Source organism: Ictidomys tridecemlineatus, chromosome 11 (assembly GCF_052094955.1).
Source record: "Ictidomys tridecemlineatus isolate mIctTri1 chromosome 11, mIctTri1.hap1, whole genome shotgun sequence".
In the NCBI taxonomy this organism is placed as follows: Eukaryota; Metazoa; Chordata; class Mammalia; order Rodentia; family Sciuridae; genus Ictidomys; species Ictidomys tridecemlineatus.
In genome coordinates, this window is record NC_135487.1 from 28,759,156 (window position 1) to 28,783,002 (window position 23,847).

The following is a 23,847-nucleotide window of genomic DNA, read 5'->3' on the forward strand; positions in this document are numbered from 1 at the left end:
GTTTTATTCTTTTTGTTTACTATTTTATATAGAAATATTATTTGTGTACAGTAAATTATCTTACCCAGTCTGTATGATAATTATTGCACAGATATGGCAATAAAGGATCATAGTAATCAAAGAAATCTTTTGATTGCCCAGGGTCTCAAATCTCAAGTAATAGAGCGGAGATTCAGACCCAAGGTTTTTAATTCCTAATCTAATTAATGCTTTTCTTCTGTTGGCTTGTTCCATTGGCACAGGTTAAAATTCATACTGTGGTCTTTTAACGCCAAGCCCATTATCCAAGTTATATCTACTATGAGGAAGGAGATCATAGGAGAAGTGATATTAGAAAAAAGAACTGTTTAGTAGCAGTTTAGTTTCAGTTTAGTAGCAGTGGAAGTCTTTCTTCATCATCACAAATATAGAGATTTTAGGGATTTTTAACTTCAGTAAAACATATATTTAGTTTAGGATCAAACTTCATTTCTTGTTATGATTAAATTGATTTCATTGTCAATAATGAAATGATATCTGCTAGTTCTTAATGCAAAGAATAAATAAAATCATATATAGAATGTGTTATATTCACAGTTCTTTTAATATTCCTGACACAGCTTCCCTTTTACATTGCCCCATAAATTTTTCTTTTTCCCCTTCTTCAGTCAGCTGCCATTCACTTTTCCAAAGATGTTAGTGGCTTTAGGATTAATGCTGTTGCCCTGTAGCAGGAAGGGATTAACAGGATTTCTTGACTCCTGAGAAGCTATAATGAGTAAAGGAAAGAAAATATTAGTCACTTACTTCAGTTTGTTAAATGTGTCTTCTAAGCAATTCAAATAGAATCTATTTTTTAACCCTTCCATGTTTTAAAAGGCTTTTGGGGGGGGGTGGTATTGGAGTGGAATAATAGAATAGCCATAACATAAAATAGTAAATTTTACTAGGAAATATTAATCCCACAAATTCTGTTCAAATAGGATAGATTCTTTTGTTATACTGGAGGTATTCTGTATTCAGGATAGTGGGACATACAAAGTATTTGTCCAGAAGTCTTTTTTTTTTCTTACTAAGTGATAATATAAGTGCTTTCCTAGCATGCACAAGGCCTTGGGTTTGATCCCCAGGACCACCAAAAAAAAAAAGGTAACTTTGATATGAGAGGTATCAAGAGTTTTTTAAATGTGAAAAAAAATTGAAATACCATTATAAAAGAATAAAAGCAATCATATTTATTTTTATTTTGGAAGAGTTTTTTTTAACGCATATGATAGCATTTATTTCTTAGAAGTATCATTCTTGAATGAGGTCAACATTGAAGATAATATTTCAAACATAGACTGTAACTAGCACCCAGAATTTTTTTTATTTGTTGAGAGACATTTATAAGCCATAATAAAATTTAAAAAAGAATACAGCAGTCACCAAATTATTATTCTTAAAAGGTTTACCACTTAGTTTATTCATTAACCCTGGCCCCAAAAGATTTTTGACTATCTGAAATAAAATGAAACACTAGAGTAATAAACTCCCTGTGGATGTCTGGCATTGGTAATATAATTCCAGTAGCCTTGCAAACCAAAAAGGTAACCATTTTGAATGAGTTGATGTATCATCAATGTGTAATTATTGCTGCTACTTTAAAAATAAAATTATACCTTTGAACTTGGAACCTCCATATTAAGCTTTTAGTCAGTATTTGATAGACTGGCATTTTTTTTTTTTAACTTATTTGAGCTTAAATTTTGTATATTGAACACTTTTTTCTTAAATGTATTTTCATGTCTATTCTGTACCAACTGAACTATAAATAGACTTTATGTGCCATTCTCTAACCATTCTAAGGTCATGAATATTGTCTAATTCACAATTGTGGCCCCAGCATGTGGCAAAGACCAACGTGTGTTTTATTCAACTGAATTTTGTAAGAAAAAAAGATCATAGGATCAATTACTGTTATAGTAATCACTGCCTTCTTTAGAATATGGTCATTTTAAAATTCCATATTGTATATAATTGAAGAAGAATTTGTCCTAGTACATATATGATCCAGCAGGCTTTTAATTACTATTGGTTGGTGATTTCAGTGTTTTATTATGCAGATTTGAATGGATGGTTGAATACTAATCTTCACATTCTCAGGAATAATACACTGGTTGTCATGGTTTCAGGCATATTTATATGTTTGAATGGATAATAGTAGTTGTAGACCATTGATTTGTAACTTTGCAAATATCAATGTATAACAGTATGCTGTTTTTTGATCATGCTTATTTGGAATTAAGACATATATGTGAAATCCTATTTGAACAGCACAAAATTATCAAAGCCAGTTACGATTATGAAGATATAATGTAAACAACATCAATTATCTAAGATTCACTGACTAGGTACAAGTTTAAAGTTAGGCAAATCTGCTAAAGTGGTGAAAGTTAGGTTGAAAACTTACATCTCTCAAATACTTTTTTTTTTTTAATAGTAAATCAAAATGGGGCTTGATTTATTCCAAACTAAGCATTTTAGGCTCTTATATTTTGAAAGATACTCCTTTTTCTCTCTGAGCATATATATAATTCTTCATTTCTGTTGTTTTTTATAATTTTGCACTATTCTCAGAACTTTTCTGTTAAGATAGTTAAATCTGAATAAAGCAATCTTGTGAGTATAAAAATAATCATCTCAGTTTGCCTGACTAGTGGCTATTTTCAAAGCTGTCCTATTTCAATTTTTATTTCCAGTTATAAGACACATTTAAAGGCATTTTAACTTAATGTTATTCATTAGATATTATTGTTATGGGCCAGGCTATATGGGCAATGACCAAACAGACTCCATTTTACCCTGAAACTCCATATCATGTAAGAAATGCTTCTCTCATGTGAAAGCCCCGTCCATGTACCCATTAATAGTTATTTGAACACAAAATAGCAACTCTTATACAATGTAAAATTGTTCTTCTCTTTGATTTTCCATTTTTCTTGTCAGAGATTGTTTAGACATCAATAACCATTCTCTAACTTGTACTGTACTAGGCTCATTTTCACCCACTTCCCTTCTGCTTGCTTGCTGCTTATGCCAACCTGGAAAGTCCCGTGAGAAATACCAATGTATCCATTGCATTGTCTCTAACTGCCCAATTCAGCTTCTGTACCTGCTTGCTTGCAGCTATTGTCAACCTGGAACCTGGATGTGGTTTTTGTAGTTTTTGCCTTAAATATCCTAAAGTGCTCAGGTTTGGGGCTGTTCCTTGCAGAGTTGGTTATGGGTCCTGTGGGTCCTGTGGGAGGCAGTTACCAGCCAGCCAGCTAAATAAAGACTCTTCAATTTGGACAAAACTGGGACTCGGTGTGTTTTCTGAGCAACTTACAGAATGTAAGAAAAGTAGACCCTGTCTCTGATAAAATATAAAAAGGGGCTGCAGATGTGGCTCAGTCTTTAAGGGTCCCTGGGTTCAATCCCTGGTACCATAGACAAATAAATAAATAAATGGGACTGGAACTAACTCAATGGTAGAACACCCTGGGTTCAATCCCCAATACTGCAAAAACAAAGAAAAAGAATAATCTGTGTTAATAGCAAGATAATAAACATATCTGTGTTTTTAAACTGACTTATGAAAACAAGATGAGCTTTTTTATTTTAAAAAAACTCAAATAATATATAGCATCCATTTTAAGTTTTACTTCAAAGAGCTACTTTCTTTTTTGAGTGATAGCATGCTTTTTTTGCTATTGTCTTTTCTTGAACTCATATTTTACATTAACATTTCTGTCCTTGGTGGCTTTTAATTTTCACATGCTTTTGCTTTAGCATTTCCTCTTATCCATTAAATGTTTTTATCTAATGTATTCTCTTCAAGCTTTTCTTTTTTTCATAATGAATATTTATTTTTAAGATTCCTGTATTTTAGCCATTTCTTTTTTTTTTTTTATTTTTTTTTATTTTTATGTGGTGCTGAGGATCGAACCTAGGGTCTCACACGTGCGAGGCGAGCGCTCTACCGCTGGGCCACACCCCCAGCCCTTTCTTTTTTTTTTTTTTTTTTTTTTTTGAGAGAGAGAGAATTTTTTAACATTTATTTATTCTTTCTTAGTTCTCGGCGGACACAACATCTTTGTTGGTATGTGGTGCTGCTGAAGATCGAACCCGGGCCGCACACATGCTAGGCGAGCGCGCTACCGCTTGAGCCACATCCCCAGCCCCCCTTTAGCCATTTCTTGGAGTGCCATTTTACATAAGTTTTTCTTTTTCTTTTCTTTTTTTGTACTGGGAATTGAACTCATGGGCACTCAACCACTGAGCCACATCCCCAGCCCTATTTTGTATTTTTTTTAGAGACAGGGTCTCACTGAATTGCTTAGCGCCTGGTTACTTCTGAGACTGGCTTTGAACTTGAGATCCTCCTGTCACAGCCTCCAGAGACTCTGGGATTACAGGCATGTGCTGCTGCACTTGGCTACATAGTTTTATTAGCTTAAGTAGCATCATGACATTTTAGAGCAGGAAAGACATAAAATAAGATCAGTATAGAAGTGTGCCCATTGAATATTTATTAATTCTATAGATTTCATTGGTAATATAGTCTAATGATGCTTGCCTCATAGGACAGCATTTAATTCAGTCAGTATAATTAATTACCAGTGTTACAAAGAAAGACCTTTTAGAACAAGGTGGAATATAAATAAAGAGATTTTATATGCCATCATAAAAGAAGTAGTCTTTCATTGATTTTGTTTTTCTTTAAACAAAAAAGAAAGAAAGAATTTGGAATTTTCAGAGAGGATTCTTAATAATGTTACCAATTTAGGAGGTTTTTAGGAGTGGGATAGCAAATACTAGTTGCTTTAAGTGCTTTAACATTTTTTTTTTCTTTTATAGGGAGCTGACTCTCTTCTGGAGTAAACTGCAAAGAAGAATTGACCCTTCTTTAGATACTTTTTTGGAGCGCTGTCGCCAATTTGGTGTCATAGCTAAAACACAGCAGCATTTGTTTTGCTTGATTAGAGTTATACAGACTGAAGTGAGTAATGTATGCTTTCTATGTCAGTTGTGGCTAGAGAGAAGAGATGAGTGATAATGAAGTTTAATAACATTATGGAATTGGCTATGTCTAGCTGTTTCTGCATATTGTCTCTTAGGAATCCATAGGTTCTTTGTTGCTGATTTCTTTAATGGAAAGTAGTAATTTGAAATGAAGACCATGTTCCCTAGGGGAAGGGAAGATTATGTTTCCTGTATCTTTTCCTAGAATAATACTGCATATTTTATATAGGCAGGTCTGCTTGCTAATTAATTTAGTATTATAAATGAAAAAAAATAATTTTTTTTTACCCTGTTAATGAAGTAGTACCTTTTCTAGATTTTAACATACTAGAATAGTTCCAAAATAATCTATTTTTTATACAAGTTATAAACTTCTGTACAAACAAATAGGAGATAAGTTAGATATTTTGAGGAAAGGTGTGTTTTCTAAAATAAAATGAAGCGTCCTAAACAAAATTTATTCTTATAAGGGTTTGGGATAAGAGTTGTTATACTTTTTTTCCCCTCCTTTTTCATGTCTGCTCATGTCTGAGCTTTTAATATGACCATATCTATAAAGGTTCATGATTTTATGTTTATGAATTACTTATTTGGTAACATCCAAGAAGTATTTTTATTAAAGTCAAAGCACAGTTGTATCTTTGATAATCCATTCCCTCTCCCCAATCCTATCCTTTATTAAAAATATGTTGATCTAGTCTTCTCCACTGAAGACAGGAAAGGGTAAAAATGTTCTCTGCTCAGAGTATCACAAGGCTAAAATCAAGGTGTCAGCTAAGGTAAGTTCTTATGAGAAGCTCTACGAAAAATCCATTTCCAAGCTCATTTTTGTTGACAGAATTTCGTTCCTTTTAGTTGTAGGTTCCTCTTTTCTTTCTGGTTATCAACCAAAATCTCTTCTTGATTCCTAGAAACTGTATATTTACAAACTGAACTCATGCTCAAGGGGAAGAGATTATATAAAAGTGAGAGTCTACTAGGAGTCATTTTATAATTTATAATTCTGCTTACCACAAGAAACTGTGAAAGTGTAAAAGGTAGATGAGATATGAATTGGTAGGCGAAAGAGGAGTGAGAATCCCTTTCAAATTGAGACTCCACACTGGACACTGTGTTGTGCACCTGCCATTTCAACTGCTCAGTCTAAGGCAGAAGGATTGAGAGTTCAAAACAATTCTGGGTAGCATAAGTGAGACCCTGTCTCTAAAAAGGGGAAAATTGAGCCAGGCACAGTGGTGCATGCCTGTAATCCCAGCAACTTGGGAAGTTGAGACAAGAGGATTGCAAGTTCAAGACCAGCCTAAGTAACTTAGTGAGACCCTGCCTCAAAATTTAAAAATTTTGGACTGGGGATGTGGGTAAGTGGTTAAGTGCCCCTGGGTTCAATCCTGATACCAATAAACAGCAATAACAAAAGACAGACTTGGGATGGATGAAGTTAATGATGCTGAAAATCCTGTATGGATATTTAGTTTCTTGCAGAAAGAAAAAATGCATAATAGAAACATCCTTAATATAGTGCCTTTTTATTTTCTGTTCTCTAGTTTTCTATAAATAAAGAGCTTAAGCCAGACCATCATTTGGAGATTTAAATTTAGAGAGTTATTAAACTTTGATTCTGTGATTTAAGAAAGTCATAAGTGAAAAGGATGACTTTTCAGTATCATGAATATATCTAGAACTTTAAAATTAGTGTGGCAAAATGAATGTTAGTGGGGGTTTTTTTTAAGTTTTTTTATTTTTAGTTATACAATAGAATGTATTTTGACATATTATATACACATGAAGTAGATATAAGAAAGGGGGTCATCTTGGACCTATTTTAATATGACCATTTAATATGTTTTCATTTTTGATAAAATATATTGTGGTATTACTATTTTAGGAAATATGACTTTGTCTAGTTTAATCCTTTCTTAATAATAAAGAAGCTGAAAATGAGAGATGTGATTTGTAAGGACCATATGCTCATTCACAGCAGTTTGGGCTAGACTATGGATGGATGGATGGATGGATGGATGGATGGATTGTGTTTTTGTTTGTTTGGTATTGGGGATTGAACTTGGGAGCACTTAACCACTGAGCCACATCTCCAGCCCTTTTTTATATTTTATTTAGAGACAGGGTCTCAGTGAGTTGCTTAGGGCCTCACTAAGTTGCTGAGGCTGGCTTTGAATTTGTGATCCTTCTGCCTCAGCCTCCCAAGCTGCTGGGATTTCAGGTGTGTACCACCATGCCCAGCTTGGATCTCTTGATTTAATTGCATAATGTGATGTAAGGTTGTCATTTATAAGTAAGAGCATAGAAGATGTGAAGAAAGTCAGGTAAATCTTAAGATAATTCACAGGCTCTCACCAAGTGATTATTACTTAACTCCTTTTGGAAGACTATATGAAGCAAACTGCACTGAATTTCCATTCTTTCTTAAACACTCTAATATGATTGAGATGGTAAAATTTGTGAAATTTCTAACATTTAAAAAAAATAACTAGAAATACCATTATACTTCTGAACAGATGTACCAAGAACTTAATGGCTAAAGGAGTGGTGAATAAATTAGAATCAGGATATGGAATATGGAGCTGAATTTTGAAGAAATTTGTGGACACAAAGAAATTGTTGGATTTTAAACCAGGAAGTTCCCAGAACAAGAGTGGCTTGGCATATTTGTATCAAGGGCACATGGAATATAGCCAAGTCAGTTAAGATTGGAGCCAGTATATAATAAAAGTGATTAGGACTTCCAGCCCTGGAAGGATGCTATATGTTTAAATCCTTGCTCCTCTGCCCACTAGCTGGTATTGCCATTGGACATTTTAACCTCCCAAGCCTTGGGTTCTTTATTTACAGATGAGGATAAAGTATGCAAAAGACTTTATTTAGAACATATAATAATTAGGATTCTGTTAATTAATAGTATATATGTTTCCAGTATTTACAATGATGCTCAATGCAGAATAATTGCTTATAAATTGTTTACTGTTTAATAGTGGATTTTACTGTTACTTTCCATGGTATTCTGTTGAGTACTCGCTATGTGCCAGCATTGTAGCAATCATTTTATATTGTCCTATTTCATTTTTATAACAACCTTAGTAGAAAAATCTAATTTCTACCACTTTTGTTAATTTACCAGTGAAGAAAAGAGAGGGTAAGGAAGATAAAGGAAGTTGAGAAATTCATCTCTTGTAGTAAATCAGGTTCAAAGATATCAGATTCTGCCTTTAAGGTCTGTACTTTTGCTCACGACGTTCTAAACCATCTTTCACATATCTCACTTCTTTTCTCAGGTATTCTCACATTCCATTTCAGCTCTCAGATACAGAATTATTTTATAATCACTAATCTTTATCTCAGACAAGATCATCTTCCTGATTTTTGACTGTTCTGAGAATTTACTATGATAGAAATATTTTTCTAATTCCTGATATTTTTTTCCATGGAAAACTGAGATTTGGTTCACCTATGTCTGTGAAGTACTGAATTCTTTTAGGAGAAAATAGAAAAGAATCATGATTTTAGCTTTGGGGTTTTGAAAAACCCAAGTGTTCATGAAACAGTGGTGTTCCTTAAATTGAATTCAGTTTTAGCCTAAGTTCTATACCAGTTTCCTCTTCCTTGTTTACTTAAACCCTGTCCTTTTTACCCACCTTACTATCATTCTTTAAATCCTTATTTGTCCTGTATTCCTTTGAATTCATAGGTATTTATTGTTTATACATCATCAGGCATATAGATAATTATCTTGAGCATTAGGGACTGCTTTTTAAAAAAAAATAAACTATTTTTTATTTATTTATTTGGTACTTGTAGATGGACAGCATGCCTTTATTTTATTTGCATTTTTTTTTTTTAACATGGTGCTTAGTATTAACCCAGTGCTTCACATGTGCTAGAAAAGTACTGTGCCACTGAGCTATAGCCCCAGTACTAGGGAATGCTTTAATATACTATGCCATGTATAATTGGATATTCCATAAATATATATATCATTATTGTTCATGGCTGTAACATCTTTCTAATCTAGTACTTTGCTTCTTGAAACATGAAGGATCTAAATGTAATTTGCATGGACAAATATTTAAGATGAAATTTTAAAACTCTATAAAGATTTTAAGACCGAAAATAGCTTGTTAATGGGAATGAATCTGTCTGTATATTTAACAATAACTTTTCTTCCCTCTTTTTCTTACAGGCACAAGATGCTGGTCTTGGGGTGTCAATTTTATTATGTGTCAGAGCTCTTCAACTCAGGTCAAGTGAGGATGAGGAGATGAAGGCATCAGTTTGTAAAACAATTTCCTGTCTTTTACCAGAGGATTTAGAAGTTAGACGAGCCTGCCAGCTTACAGAATTCTTAATTGAACCCAGTTTGGATGGATTTAATATGTTGGAAGAACTATATTTGCAACCAGATCAAAAATTTGATGAAGAAAATGCACCCGTTCCAAATTCTCTTCGATGTGAGTTATTATTAGCTTTAAAAGCCCACTGGCCTTTTGATCCTGAATTTTGGGACTGGAAAACTTTAAAACGACACTGCCACCAACTCCTAGGACAAGAAGCCTCAGATTCTGATGATGATTTAAGTGGCTATGAAATGTCAATTAATGACACAGATGTTTTAGAGTCATTTCTCAGTGACTATGATGAAGGTAAAGAAGATAAACAATTTAGAAGAAGAGATTTGACAGATCAGCATAAGGAGAAAAGAGACAAAAAACCCATTGGTTCTTCTGAAAGATACCAGAGGTGGCTTCAGTATAAGTTTTTCTGTTTGTTATGTAAGCGGGAATGTATAGAGGCTCGGATTCTTCATCATTCTAAAATGCATATGGAAGATGGAATTTACACCTGTCCAGTTTGTATTAGAAAGTTCAAGAGAAAAGAAATATTTGTTCCTCATGTAATGGAACATGTTAAAATGCCACCAAGCAGAAGGGAACGCTCTAGAAAGAAATTACTTTTAAAAGGCTCTCAAAAGAGTATTTGTCCCAAGAGCCCCTCTGCAACCCTGGAGCAAAATCAGTCATTGAATGAACAAGCCAAAGGAGAATCTCATGAATATGTCACATTCAGCAAATTAGAAGATTGCCACCTGCAAGACAGAGACTTGTACCCATGTCCGGGGACAGACTGTTCCCGTGTGTTTAAACAATTTAAATACTTAAGTGTGCATCTTAAAGCTGAACACCAAAATAATGATGAAAATGCCAAGCACTACTTGGATATGAAAAATAGAAGAGAAAAGTGTACTTATTGTCGACGGCATTTCATGTCTGCTTTTCACCTTCGAGAACATGAACAAGTGCATTGTGGTCCCCAACCTTATATGTGTGTGTCTATAGACTGTTATGCTAGGTTTGGATCCGTGAATGAACTACTTAATCATAAACAAAAACATGATGATCTTCGTTATAAATGTGAATTAAATGGCTGTAATATTGTTTTCAGTGACTTGGGACAGCTTTACCATCATGAAGCACAACATTTTAGGGATGCATCTTACACTTGCAATGTTCTTGGCTGCAAAAAGTTCTATTATTCCAAAATTGAATACCAGAATCACCTCTCAATGCATAATGTTGAAGGTTCAAATGGAGACATAAAGAAATCAGTGAAACTTGAGGAGTCTGTAGCAGGTGAAAAACAAGATTGTGTTGCTCAGCACCATCTACTCGACCAAACTGATAGATCACATTTACCTGAAGATCTTCTTTTCTGTGCAGGAACAGCTAGTTCTCAGATAGATACAGAAACTGCAGAAAATCTGAAAGAAAACAGTGACAGTAATTCTAGTGATCAGTTAAGTCACAGTTCTTCAGCTTCATTAAATGAAGAGTTAATTGACCCACTGGATCACTCTGAAACCATGCAGGACATATTATTATCTCATGAGAAGGTATTTGTGCCTTCCAATTTGAAAGAAAAATGTTCCAGTATGGCAGTTTGTTTTGATGGGACTAAGTTTACCTGTGGTTTTGATGGCTGCAGTTCCACATACAAAAATGCAAGAGGGATGCAAAAGCACCTGCGGAAGGTACATCCATACCATTTCAAACCCAAAAAGATAAAGACAGAAGATCTCTTTCCCTGTTTGGGTAATGAACATAATCAGACAAAGTTTGATGTAGATCCTAAACCCAGTTCAGATACAAACAGTGACTCCCCAGATGAAGGTCTAGATCACAATATTCATATTAAATGTAAGCGAGAGCCTCAAGGTTATTCCTCAGAAGCTTCCATTTGTACTTCTAAAAGGCCATGTACAGAAGATACTATGTTGGAACTTCTGTTACGTTTGAAACATTTAAGCTTGAAAAACTCAATAGCACATGGATCTTTCTCAGGGTCATTGCAGGGGTACCCATCCAGTGGTGCTAAATCTCTTCAATCGGTTTCATCTACTATCTCAGACCTTAATTTTCAGAATCAAGATGAAAATGTGCCAAGTCAGTACCTTGCACAGTTGGCGGCTAAGCCTTTTTTCTGTGAGCTTCAAGGATGCAAATATGAATTTGTGACCAGAGAAGCTTTGTTAATGCATTATCTTAAAAAGCATAATTATTCAAAAGAAAAAGTCCTTCAGCTAACAATGTTTCAACATCGGTATTCCCCATTCCAGTGTCATATTTGCCAAAGGTCATTTACAAGAAAAACACACCTTAGGATTCATTATAAAAATAAACATCAAATTGGCAGTGATAGAGCAACTCACAAACTTTTAGACAATGAAAAATACGATCATGAAGGCCCATGCTCAGTAGATAGGTTGAAAGGTGATTGTTCTACAGAACTTGGAGGTGATCCCAGCAGCAACTCTGAAAAGCCACGTTGTCATTCTAAAAAGGATGAATGCAGTTCAGAAACAGATTTGGAGTCATCTTGTGAAGAAACAGAAAGTAAAACATCTGATATCTCATCACCAATAGGCAGCCATAGAGAAGAAGGAGAAGGAAGAGAGGGGAGAGGTAGCAGGCGAACTGTTGCTAAAGGAAACCTGTGCTATATTTTGAATAAATACCATAAACCATTCCATTGTATCCATAAAACTTGCAATTCTTCATTCACTAATCTAAAAGGCTTAATTCGCCATTACAGAACTGTACATCAGTACAACAAAGAACAGTTATGTTTAGAAAAAGACAAAGCAAGAACCAAAAGGGAACTTGTAAAATGTAAAAAGATATTTGCTTGCAAATATAAGGAATGTAACAAACGTTTCCTGTGTTCCAAAGCTCTTGCTAAGCACTGTAGTGACTCTCATAACCTAGACCATATTGAAGAGCCTAAAGTACTTTCTGAAACTGAATCTGTAGCAAGATTTTCCTGTAACCAGCCTCAATGCCCTGCTGTTTTTTATACATTCAGCAAATTGAAACACCACTTGATGGAACAACATAACATTGAAGGAGAAATACATTCAGATTATGAAATTCATTGTGATCTTAATGGCTGTGGCCAGATTTTCACCCATCGCAGTAATTACTCACAACATGTATATTACAGACATAAAGACTATTATGATGATCTATTCAGAAGCCAAAAAGTAGCAAATGAAAAGCTACTAAGAAGTGAAAAGGTATGTCAAACAGCTCACACACAGGGACACGAACATCAGACTACCAGGAGGTCATTTAATGCTAAATCTAAAAAATGTGGTTTAATCAAAGAAAAGAAAGCTCCAATTAGTTTTAAAACAAGAGCTGAAGCCCTCCATATGTGTGTAGAACAGTCTGAGCACACACAGTACCCCTGCATGGTTCAGGGATGTTTATCTGTGGTAAAATTGGAGAGCAGCATAGTGAGGCATTACAAACGTACTCATCAGATGAGCAGTGCCTATTTAGAGCAACAGATGGAAAACCTTGTTGTTTGTGTTAAGTACGGTACCAAAATAAAGGAGGAGCCTCCTTCTGAAGCAGAGCTCTGTATAAAGAAAGAAGAAAATATAAGCTGTGAATCAGAGCACATGAAGCACAGCCATTCCCTGGGTGACAGTAAGGCACCCCTCCAGAACACTGATTCTTCTCATCCAGGTGAAAGGGATAGTGGTCAGAAAGGGTGTGCAGAAAGCAACCCAGCATTTGATACAGATGCTCTGCTCTACAGAGGAACTTTGAAATGTAACCATAGTTCAGAAACCACTTCTCTGGAACAATGTAATATAGTTCAGTCTCCTCCTTGTAAAATAGAAAATTCCATATCTAATCCCAGTGGGACTGAAAGTGGGACTTATTTCCCAAGTTTCCAGCTGCCTTTACCAAGGATCAAAGATGAAAAAACTGGGCAGCACAGTTCAGGGCAAGAAAACACTGTAAAAAATTCAACCCATGTCCCAAAAGAGAGTTTTAGGAAACATTCACAGCCCAGGTCATTTGATTTGAAGGCTTACAAACCTATGGGATTTGAATCTTCATTTCTGAAATTTATTCAGGAAAGTGAAGAGAAAGAGGATGATTTTGATGATTGGGAGTCTTCAGAGCACTTAACATTAAGTAATTCTTCACCACCCAGTAATGACTTAACAGGGGATGTTACAACAAATAATATAGTTAATAACAACGACCCTGAAGTTGACATACCTCATTCTTCCAGTGACTCTACAGTTCATGAGAACTTGACTGCAATCCCGCCATTAATAGTAGCTGAAACAACAACAGTTCCTTCTTTGGAAAACCTGAGGGTTGTATTGGACAAAGCATTAACAGACTGTGGAGAGCTTGCCTTAAAACAGCTTCATTATCTTCGGCCAGTGGTAGTCCTTGAAAGATCAAAGTTTTCCACACCAATTTTAGACTTGTTTCCAACAAAAAAGACAGATGAGCTTTGTGTAGGAAGTTCCTAAATAACAATTTTGTTTCAGAAACAGACTGGCTCCATCACTGCAACATGGGGACAATTGCCAACATGAACAAAGGCTGAGAACCAGCCACACTGTTGTTTAGGGTAGAATAGGCTGTGTATTTACATGAATGTATAATATCTATGTCAGCAGTATTGGCTGAGTCCATTAGCTCTCCAGTTGGTTTATTGATTGGGTTTTTTGTTTGTTTGTTTATTAAAAAAAAAACGGAACTGTACTCTTGTTTGGTGCTAATTAATACATCAAAATATACTGGGGCTTCCTTTTTCAAATTAAGTGTGCATGATTGTATATGAAACAAATACTAAGGTCCCAGGGTGGGAGGGCTAGGGAAAGGGATATGGAGTTCTTACTTGACTTGAATGTGCACCCAAGGGTGCTTTGTGTAATATATTGTACACTACAGCATCTTATATTTTTTGAGTTGAGTTTCAATAAATTACAATTTTTCACCCATTTCTTGTTTACTCATAATGAGTTTTCATATCACATATAAACTGGAATTGCACTTGTGGTTCCTGGAATGTGCACTCATATTTTACCCCAGTAATTTTTTTGTTAACCAGATCATCAGATCAAGGCTCTTTTTGAATGACCCTTGACTTTTTGTAGAAAATTCTGAGAGAGTAATTAGCTCTGGGATTCAAGATAGCTCCCAGAGGAAGAAGTTCAGAGGTTGACCAATAGAAAGGAAAGAGTATGCTAAGCAGAATGTGAGGGGCACAGTAAATTCAAAGGCCTGTTTCCAAGGAATTACAAATAATTTGATATACTAGCAGTAAAAGGGCTGATACTTATTGTAGAGGTAAGTAGGAACCTGTGAAGAGTTTGGGCTTGAGTCTATAAGCAACTTTGAACTTTTGAAGGATGTTAAGTACACATTCAAATTAATTAATAGATGACTTGAAATTCAAGTGTGATTTGAAGTTCCAAGAACAGGATAGGAGGTAATATGACTGTTGAAGTAATCGTAGTAATTCTAGCAAAGGGAAGAGTAGATGAAACAAAATATGTAAAAAGACAAGATTGTTGGGACTTGAAGGGTGAAGAAAAGGATTTGAGGAAAACTTAAGATTTGGCAGTGATGAAACCAATAAGATGGGAATACAAAGAGATGAGTGGGTATTTGGGAAGAGCGTGGAAAACTTATAATATGAGTTTGGTCATGTTGAGTTTTAGTGACACAAATGGAAGAAGCTTAGTTTCTGATCTCTTGACTAGAATGCTAGCCTGGAGGGACCCTTAATGAGAAAGAGAAACAGGTAAAAGGTATTGAAGTACCCAAAATGCCACTTTTCCATAATTAAACTGAGTATTATGAAAGTGAATGGTGAAACTAAAGTTCCAAGCATAGATGAAAGCCAGGTCGTGCAGATCACCTCATATATCCAGTGCTGACATTTCTTCATTTAAGTATAGAAATGGAAAACTTATGCATATTGTTTCTAAGATGTAACCTGTGAAAAAGTCAAGTTTGCTTGCTTTGTAAAAGAAACACCCACCCCCAAAATGATGCCTCCTGTCATCATACTACTGATTAATATATAAGCTGTCATGTAGAAAATCTGGCCTAGTGTGACCTACTTGGTCTACACCTTCAAGAATAAATGTTTTTGACAGACTGCATTTGGAGGTCCGAACCCCTTTGAGATAGAAAGGTAAATGGAATAGGCAGGAGATTATAAAACCTATAAATGAGGTTTAGGTTGTGACTCAGTTGAATAGCATGTTGAAGATTACAGTCAATTCTTAGCATTGCAAAAAAACAAAACAAAAAAAAACCCTGCCAACAAATATTTGGCAGATTTAGCTTGCTACAGGGGTAGAAAAAGGACTAGAGACCGAGGAAAATTATATGAATAGTTAACAAGAAACCATGTATTTATTAAGCACATGCCATCTGCTAGCTTCTGATTGAGTATAGAACAGGGTGTAAGCTTCCTGTATCATATACATCGGACTCTAGGGAAGCCTGATATTAAGCAAAATAATACAGATAATTAAAGTTGTACCATAAAAAAGCTAACATTGAGGGCTAGGGTTGTTGCTCAGTAGTAGAGCACTTGCCTAGTATGTGTGAGGCATTGGGTTTGATCCTCAGCATCACATTAAAAAATAATAAAGGTATTGTGCCCATCCACAACTAAAAACAATTTTTTTAAAAAAAGTACCCCAAAGGGCTGGGATTGTGACTCAGCGGTAGAGCACTTGCCTAGCACAGGCAGGACCCGGGTTCAATCCTCAGCACCACATAAAAATGAAGACATTGTGTTGTGTCCATCTACACCTAAAAAAAAAAAAAAAAAAAAAAAAGGCACCCCAAGGGCTGGGATTGTGGCTCAGAAGTAGAATGCTCACCTAGCACATGAGAGGCCTTGGGTTCGATCCTCAGCACCACATAAAAATAAATAAAGATATTGTGTCCAACTAAACTAAAAAAAAAAATTTAAAAGCACCCTAAAACAAAAAAGCTAACATTGAGTTGAGGACCAAAAAAAAAAAAAAACAGCAAAATTTCCTTGAGAACATGTTATTTAGACAAACTTGAAGAATCAATATCTGTTGATGGATAGCCAGGTAAAGTAAAGGTAATCCTCTTAGCAAAATGACATAGGCCTCTAATCCTAGTTACTCAGGGCTGGTTGAGCCAGGTGGATCACAAGTTCATGGCCAGCATAGGCAATTTAGACCCTTTCTCAAAGGACTGGGGCTCAGTTGTAGTATATTTCGAGGTTCAATCCTGGAGGGCGGGTGCTATTACATGCAAAGGGTTTGTGGTGCAACAGCTTTGACTGTTAGAGGCATTAACAAGAATACTATGACTAAAAGAAAAAAAAATACTATGACTGTAGTTGGAAGAATAAATGGGAGAGGCAAAGGAGAGAAGTTTGGATAGCTAAATAGAAAAAAAAAAGAAATGTTAGTGTCCTATAGCCATGTTCTTCATAGGATTTTATTTGAAAGGCAGTGAAGAACCTATTGAAGGCTTGAAAGTAGCTGTTAAGTTAGGAAGGTGTGATATCAAAGACTGCTGAGTGGTGTATGGGTGGATGACACTCTAGGGGTGTGCTGAGATGCCTGCATAGATGGTGTTTAAGTTTATTGTTAGATATGTTCATGTGTTGAAAAGAAATCAAAAACTTAATGATTTTTTTGAGCCAGATTTTCTTTGAGGCACCTTATGCTTTGGAGACTTACCATACCTTTTATTTAGTCATAAATGTTACAGTAATAGTAGCCCTTACCTATATGTGTGACATGGTTCTTTTCACACAAGTTATATAATCCTTTTTGCAGGCTCTGCAAGATAGGAATTATTGTCACTTTGCAAATGAAGATATTGAGGCTTAGGTTACATAACTTGCCCAAGTAAGCAAAAAGAAAAAAAGAGATAAAATTCAAACCCAGATCCCTTATACTTCAAAGGCACGGGGTGGGAGGGCATTGCTGGGGATTAGGCAATGCCTAATTAGGCAAGCATTCCACCACTGAGCTACATCCTCAGTTCCCAAGACTTATCTTAACAGCTACTCTGTAATGCTTCTGTCTAAACAAATAGTAAAATACATTAATAACCACTTGATGAATGAACAGTTTTTCCTATAAATATATTTGCAAAAATGTTCAAGTGGGCTGGGGCTGTAGCTCAGTAATAGAGCACTTGCCTAGCACATCTGAGTCATTAGGTTTGTCTTCACCACATATAAATAAAGGGATTGTGTACATCTACAACTAAAAATATATTTTTTAAATGTTCAAAGGCCTATTATGTGCCAAGCACTAGGGATATATTAGTCAATAAAGTAGATATATGGTTGGTTCCTTTGTTGGATTGACAATAGTCAGGGAAAACAGATGTTAAGCCCCAAATTGCACAAATGGATATAGGTGTGCTAGAAGTATAAGGTGCTTATCTAATTTAATATAGGGAGTCTTGTGAAATATTTCAGTTATCATAATCCTATCTTTATTCAAAAAGTTGCTGAATACCATTCTTTAATAGTTTTTGAACTGCTGGTGGGCTGTGGGTTTAACATTAATAGCAGTCATTCCTAAATCAGTCAATCATTTCTTTCTGACAAGCACTCCATCTCCAACAGTGTCCTAGACACCTTTTTCTGATGCACCTCTGCTGACTCAAGCAACTTCCATGGCTCCTTTTATTCCTGCAGGTACAGAATGGAGTGGTTCCCTCTCCATGAGGCTCTTCTATTCCTGTTCTTTCTCTCAGCTAGAACGAACACATCAAAGCCTGTGGTATCTAGTTCTCCAACTCATGTATCAGATAATATTTTTTTTAATTTGTCATAACATCCTTTTTCTTTTATTGTGCCCCTCCTCTCACTGCAAACTTTTCTGAATTCTGTCTTTATAATCTGATCTAACAATTTAGATGATACATTTACTTGTGAATTGTTTTTTCATGAAAGTTTTTTGGGAACAGGACATCCACTTAATATCTTCCCACCATCTTGCTGAGTTGTTAGGTACTAGTCAATAAATCATTGATTTGATAACCCATCATGCAGGTTACAGTGTAGCAAGCAATTGCTTACAATATATTTTATGAAATTATGCCATTATGGGGCTGGGGATGTGGCTCAAGTGGTAGCGCACTCGCCTGGCATGCGTGCGACCCGGGTTGGATACTCAGCAACACATACCAACAAAGATGTTGTGTCCGCCGAGAACTAAAAAATAGATATTAAAAAAAAAAAATCTCTCTCTTTAAAAAAAAAATTATGCCATTTGTTCCTAATACAAATCTTGTGACGGTGGGATTCCCCCATCTATAAATAGGTATGCAAATGAGTCTCAAATATATGAAAACCCTTCTTAAAAATCACAATTTCTAAATTATAGTGACTTGAAAAGAATGAAAAGCTACAAAATGATCCAGTAGTAACTGCCTTCCACATTTACAAAGTAAACTACTCACTTTTAAAGAAAGCCCTTTCTAAATCCTATCTTCTCAAATTTCCAGTTTTCTCATATCCTGTGAGAAATAACTGCCATTTATTTCAAGGAATGTTCTCCATCTACACTGTCCAAGAGAGTAGCCATGAGCTCCATGTGACAATTTAAATTCAATTAAAATATAAGATTTAGTTCCTTTGCAATACAACCCACATTTATGTATGTGTTTATGCACTGGGATTCAACCCAGGGCTTTTTACTACTCGGCCACATTCCCAGTATTTTTTGTTTATTTTGAGATAGACTCTCACTAAGTTGCTGAGGTGGGCTTAGAATTTATAGTCCTCCTGCCTCAACCTCCAGAATGACCAGGGTTATAGTCCCTAATGTATGCCACCACACCTGGCCACTACCCATATTTGAAGTGAAGGGTGGCTACCACATTGGACAAGGCAAAATATTTCCATCACTGCAGAAAGTTATATCCGAGAGTGCTGCGACTAGCCAAAGATGAAAAGAAGGAATAGAATAAACTGAAAACACAGGCTAGTGCCTGATTTTGAGTGAGAAGGATCTGACCTTTGGAACAGTGACATCACAAAGCACAGCTCACAATGACTCCAGAACATTTGGGCTCCCAGATCACTCTCCCTAACTCAGTTTAAATTCCTGAAGCCTCTGCACATGTAGTTCCTGAAGCTGTATTAAAATGACACCATCTTCACCTTCATCTTCTACTTGGGACAACCTCTTAGATTCTCTCTCTCTCGGCACAATATGGAATTGGCTACAAGCAACTTTTCTGGGAGAGACCAATGTGCCTCAGCAAACAAATTTGGGGCTACTAGAAAATCTTGCTCCGGCTGTGCAAATCGCCCTGAGGATTTGCTTTTTAATTTTGTTGGCAGTAGGATTAATTGTCTTATGGAAACGAAGTGTTCGGTCAATTCAGGTTGTACTCTTTTGTTACAGAGAAATTTAAATAGTTATAAGAATTTTGATTGTTTCTCCCATGTTGCTGCCACCTAGCTTTATTTAAGACCATGTAGATGATCAAGTGTGAACCCATGTATCAAGATGGTAGAAACTAAGTTATCCTGGAAAATCTCCACCTCTGGGTTTTGAGCATAAAGTGTTCTTTTCTTACAATGATCTTTTGCTTGTCTGCTGTCATAAAATAGACCAAACAAATACATACTCTTAACCCGAAACTTATTTGATCACTTACTTATCTTTGAGTGCCTACTATGTTTATAGAATAAACATTGTAGGATAACCAGGATCTTGGGTATTTCTGTTCTTACTATGACAGTGCTCTTTAACTGATAAGGAAGTATATAAAGACATCACAATGTTTTTTATTATTCTGTTTTAACAGGATAAGCCTTCATCCATATTTAGGGGCTCTTTGAGGGAATAGGAATTTAACTAGCTGGGATTGTGAGAAACATTCAGGATTTTACATTCTTCTGTTTAATAATTTCTTGTTAATAATAAAGTGTTTTGGGAATCCCAATAGTTAATATGAAATGGATAGAGGTTATTTTCACATGACAAATGAGGAAACTAAAGTGCATTGATGTTCAATAGAAGTAAAAAGAGACGGGATTTAAAGAGGACTTTAAAAAAAAAAAGTTTTTGTAGTTGTAGATGGACAGCATGCCTTTATTTTATTATTTTTATGCAGTGCTAAGGATCAAACCCAGTGCCTCATATGTGCTAGGCAAATGCTCTATCACTGAGCTCAGCCCCAGCCCTAAAGAGGACTTTCTTAAATAGTGATTTACTTGTTAAATACATAAGTTATTGCGGGATAATTTTTAGTATTCACTTTATTTGCAGTACTGGGGATTGAATCCAAGGACATTCTACCACTGAGCTACATCTCCAGCCCTATTTCTCTTCATCATCTATCTGATATAGGATCTGGCCAAGTTGTTAAGGCTTGCTCAAAACTTGAAATCTTCCTGCCTCAGCCTCTAAAGTAGCTGGGATTTACAAATGGTCCAGCAACCTCTCAAAACCCTGCATGGTAGGCAGGCCAGGGATTATCACCTCCATTTTGTAGGTGAGGTAACTTGGTTATCACCTGCCCAAGTTCATGTCATTAGAGCTGACAAAACTGAGATTTGAACCCAATTTTTAGGATTCCAAATTAAGTTCTCCAAAATGTCATTGAAGGCAATTCAACTGACTTTCAACAGAAGAGAGTATGTGTGTACACACATATTCAGTTAGTTAATAGAAGAACCAAATAAGAAAACAAACTTACTGGGCACAGTGGTGTGTACTGATAATCCCACAACTCCAGAGGCTGAGGCAGGAGGATTGTAAATTTGCAAGTTCAAGGCTAGCCTCAAAAACTTAGTAGAGAGGCGCTGTCTCAAAAAAATAAAAGGGTTGGGGATGTGATAAAGCACCCCTGGGTTCAACTGGAAGGAAGGGAGGGAAGGAGCAAAAGGAAACAAACTCAAATTCTGGGTTTAGCTCAGTCTGAAAGAGGAGCTTGCAGGTCTTCAGACACCTCAGCCATTTTTTTTTTTTTTTAAAGCAGTGGGGTAGTTAATGGTATAACAGAGTAGTTAATGTTGTGGCTCTGGACTCAGACTGCTTAGGCCTCAGTTTCTATTGAATCACTTGTTCTGTAACCTGAGAGTAATCACTTAACCTCTAAGCACCTTTTTTCTTAACTTTTTCCCTCATAGGATTGTTTTGCAGATTAAAGCTTAGCATATACAATATTCAATAAGCAGAGCTAGTTATTTTAACAACAACAAAAAAAGTGATTGATTTTATTCCCATCCCAGCAGGAATCTGTCTTAGCATATTAAAACAAATCTAGCTTTTCAGACCACTATACTTGGAAGTAAAAATTCCTGGATTAATTTAGTCCTGGTTCTACTGTTTCCAATATGGACCTTGAACAATGAAAGGGTCTAAATTTGAAGATATCTAAATAGTTATCCAGGGTTTTTTTCTGTATAAATATAGGTCATGCATAGGCAAAGTGACTTCTAGCACAGAGTCTGGCATGTGGCAAATTTCAGCAAGTTAATAATATTACTTACTACATATAATATTTTTTTGGTACTGGGGATTGAACCCAGGGCCTCACATGTGCTACTCAAGCTGCCTACTGAACTACACCCCTAGCCCTTTTTATTTACTTTGGTATTAGAGATTAAATCCTGGGTGCTTACCCACTGAGCCACATTCTCAGCCCTTTATTTTTTATTTTGAGACAGGTTCTCTCTAAATATCTTAGGCCCTCACTAAGTTGCTGAGGCTGGCCTTGAAGTTATAACCCTCCTGCCTAGGCCTCCCAAGTAGTTGGGATTATAGGTGTGTACCACTGTACTTGGTTTATTAATCTTCATTAAATAAATGCAAAAATACTTCCAAAGTACAGTGGTCTGAAAAACTGCCTACCACTTCAGTTTGTAGTAATATTCAAAAGATTAAATAGATGTGAAAATGTTTTGTTAAATGAAAGTTGTGGCATAGGAATGAGGTATTACTGTTACTATTAGACCTTTTGTATTTATAAGTAAACTGGCATTTGACATGAATGAACAAATAACACTCAAATTCTGTTGTTTTGTTTTAGAAAATATTGCTGTTTATAATCACACTCTACCAACTTTACAAGAAGGGCTCAGATTTTTTTCAGGCTTTGCTAGCCAACCCGGAAGGGAATGGTCAGAATCAAAACAGTAGTAATTTCTTCCTGTCCTTGGGTCTGCAAGAAAAAATTCTGAAAAAACTTCAGATGGTGGAAAACAAAGTGAAGGACCTGGAAGGGATGATCCTTGCCCAAAAACCTGCCACGAAGAGGGATTGCTCCTCTGAGCCCTACTGCAGCTGCTCCGACTGCCAGAGTCCCTTGCCCACATCAGGGTTTACCTCCACATCTGAAATGTGATGAACTCCAGTTTTTTCCCAGAAAAACACTGTTTCCCTCATGTGTGCAGTGGTGTTATTAATAAAGATAGAGAACTATATTGAAATTATCCTGCAAGGATTGGCTCTCTATTCAGTAGGGCCTATCTTCTACTTGTGTGTGTAGTGGGGAAAGATGGAATATAGAGACAGTTAAAAATGTCTCTAGGGATGAAGCTTCAAGGTAGAATGCTTGCCTACCATGCACAAGACCCTGGGTTCAGTTTCCAGTGGGGATAGGTGGAATCTGGGATTGTAGTGCTCACTTGTCAGACTGAAGACCATAAGCAGCTATGTAGGAAAGGAATGGAAGTGGATGAGAAAAGAAGGGAGGGTGGTCAGAGCTACTGCCTTAGGATCCATGCTGAAGAGGTGTGACCAGAGGTATTGAAAGTGCTGTGCTGTGGACTGTTCCATAGACATAGGCTGGCCTGTGCTGGTCCTTTGCATAAGAAAAATATGCAGCCCAGGGCATTCCTGCATTAATTACTCAAATGTGTGAGTGTTTTAGTCAGTTTTTTTTTTTTTTTCTGTTCTGACTAAAAGACCTGACAAGAATAATTTTAGGGGGCTGGGGATGTGGCTCAACTGGTAGCACGCTCGCCTGGCGTGTGTGCAGCCCGGGTTTGATCCTCAGCACCACATACCAACAAAGATGTTGTGTCCGCCGAGAACTAAAAAATAAATATTAAAAATAAAATTCTCTCTCTCTCTTAAAAAAAAATAATAATTTTAGGCTGGGCACAGTGGTGCACGCCTGTAATCCCAGCGGTTCAGGAGGCTGAGGCAGGAGAATCAAAGTTCAAAACCAGTCTCAGCAAAAGTGAGGGGCTAAGCAACTCAGTGAGAACCCTTTTTTTTTAATTTTTAATATTTATTTTTTAGTTCTTGGCGGACACAACATCTTTGTTGGTATGTGGTGCTGAGGATCGAACCCGGGCTACACGCATACCAGGCGAGCACGCTACCGCCTGAGCCACAGCCCCAGCCCGAGAACCATATCTTTAAATAAAATACAGAATAGGGCTGGGGATGTGGCTCAGTGTTTGAGTGCTCCTGGATTCAATCCCCTATACCAAAAAAAAAAAAAAAAAAAAAAA

The 23,847-nt window shown here is 36.2% G+C and overlaps 2 protein-coding genes across 2 annotated transcripts in view; both read left to right on the forward strand.

Annotated features, from left to right (window-relative positions):
• Rlf (RLF zinc finger) overlaps positions 1–14,347 on the forward strand; it is a 72,522-nt gene extending 58,175 nt beyond the window's left edge. The window contains exons 7-8 of the mRNA XM_005318108.4: positions 4,861–5,002; positions 9,221–14,347. Of these exons, the coding sequence (XP_005318165.3) occupies positions 4,861–5,002; positions 9,221–13,873 (4,795 nt within the window). The 3' untranslated portion in view covers positions 13,874–14,347. The remainder of the gene's footprint in view (positions 1–4,860; positions 5,003–9,220) is intronic.
• Positions 14,348–14,431: 84 nt separating this feature from the next.
• Positions 14,432–22,815, forward strand: Tmco2 (transmembrane and coiled-coil domains 2). Its single transcript, XM_005317864.4, has 2 exons — positions 14,432–19,760; positions 22,416–22,815. Exons 1-2 carry the CDS (start codon positions 19,518–19,520, stop codon positions 22,728–22,730), a joined length of 558 nt encoding a protein of 185 aa, XP_005317921.1. The 5' UTR covers positions 14,432–19,517; the 3' UTR covers positions 22,731–22,815.
• Positions 22,816–23,847: the final 1,032 nt, after the last annotated feature.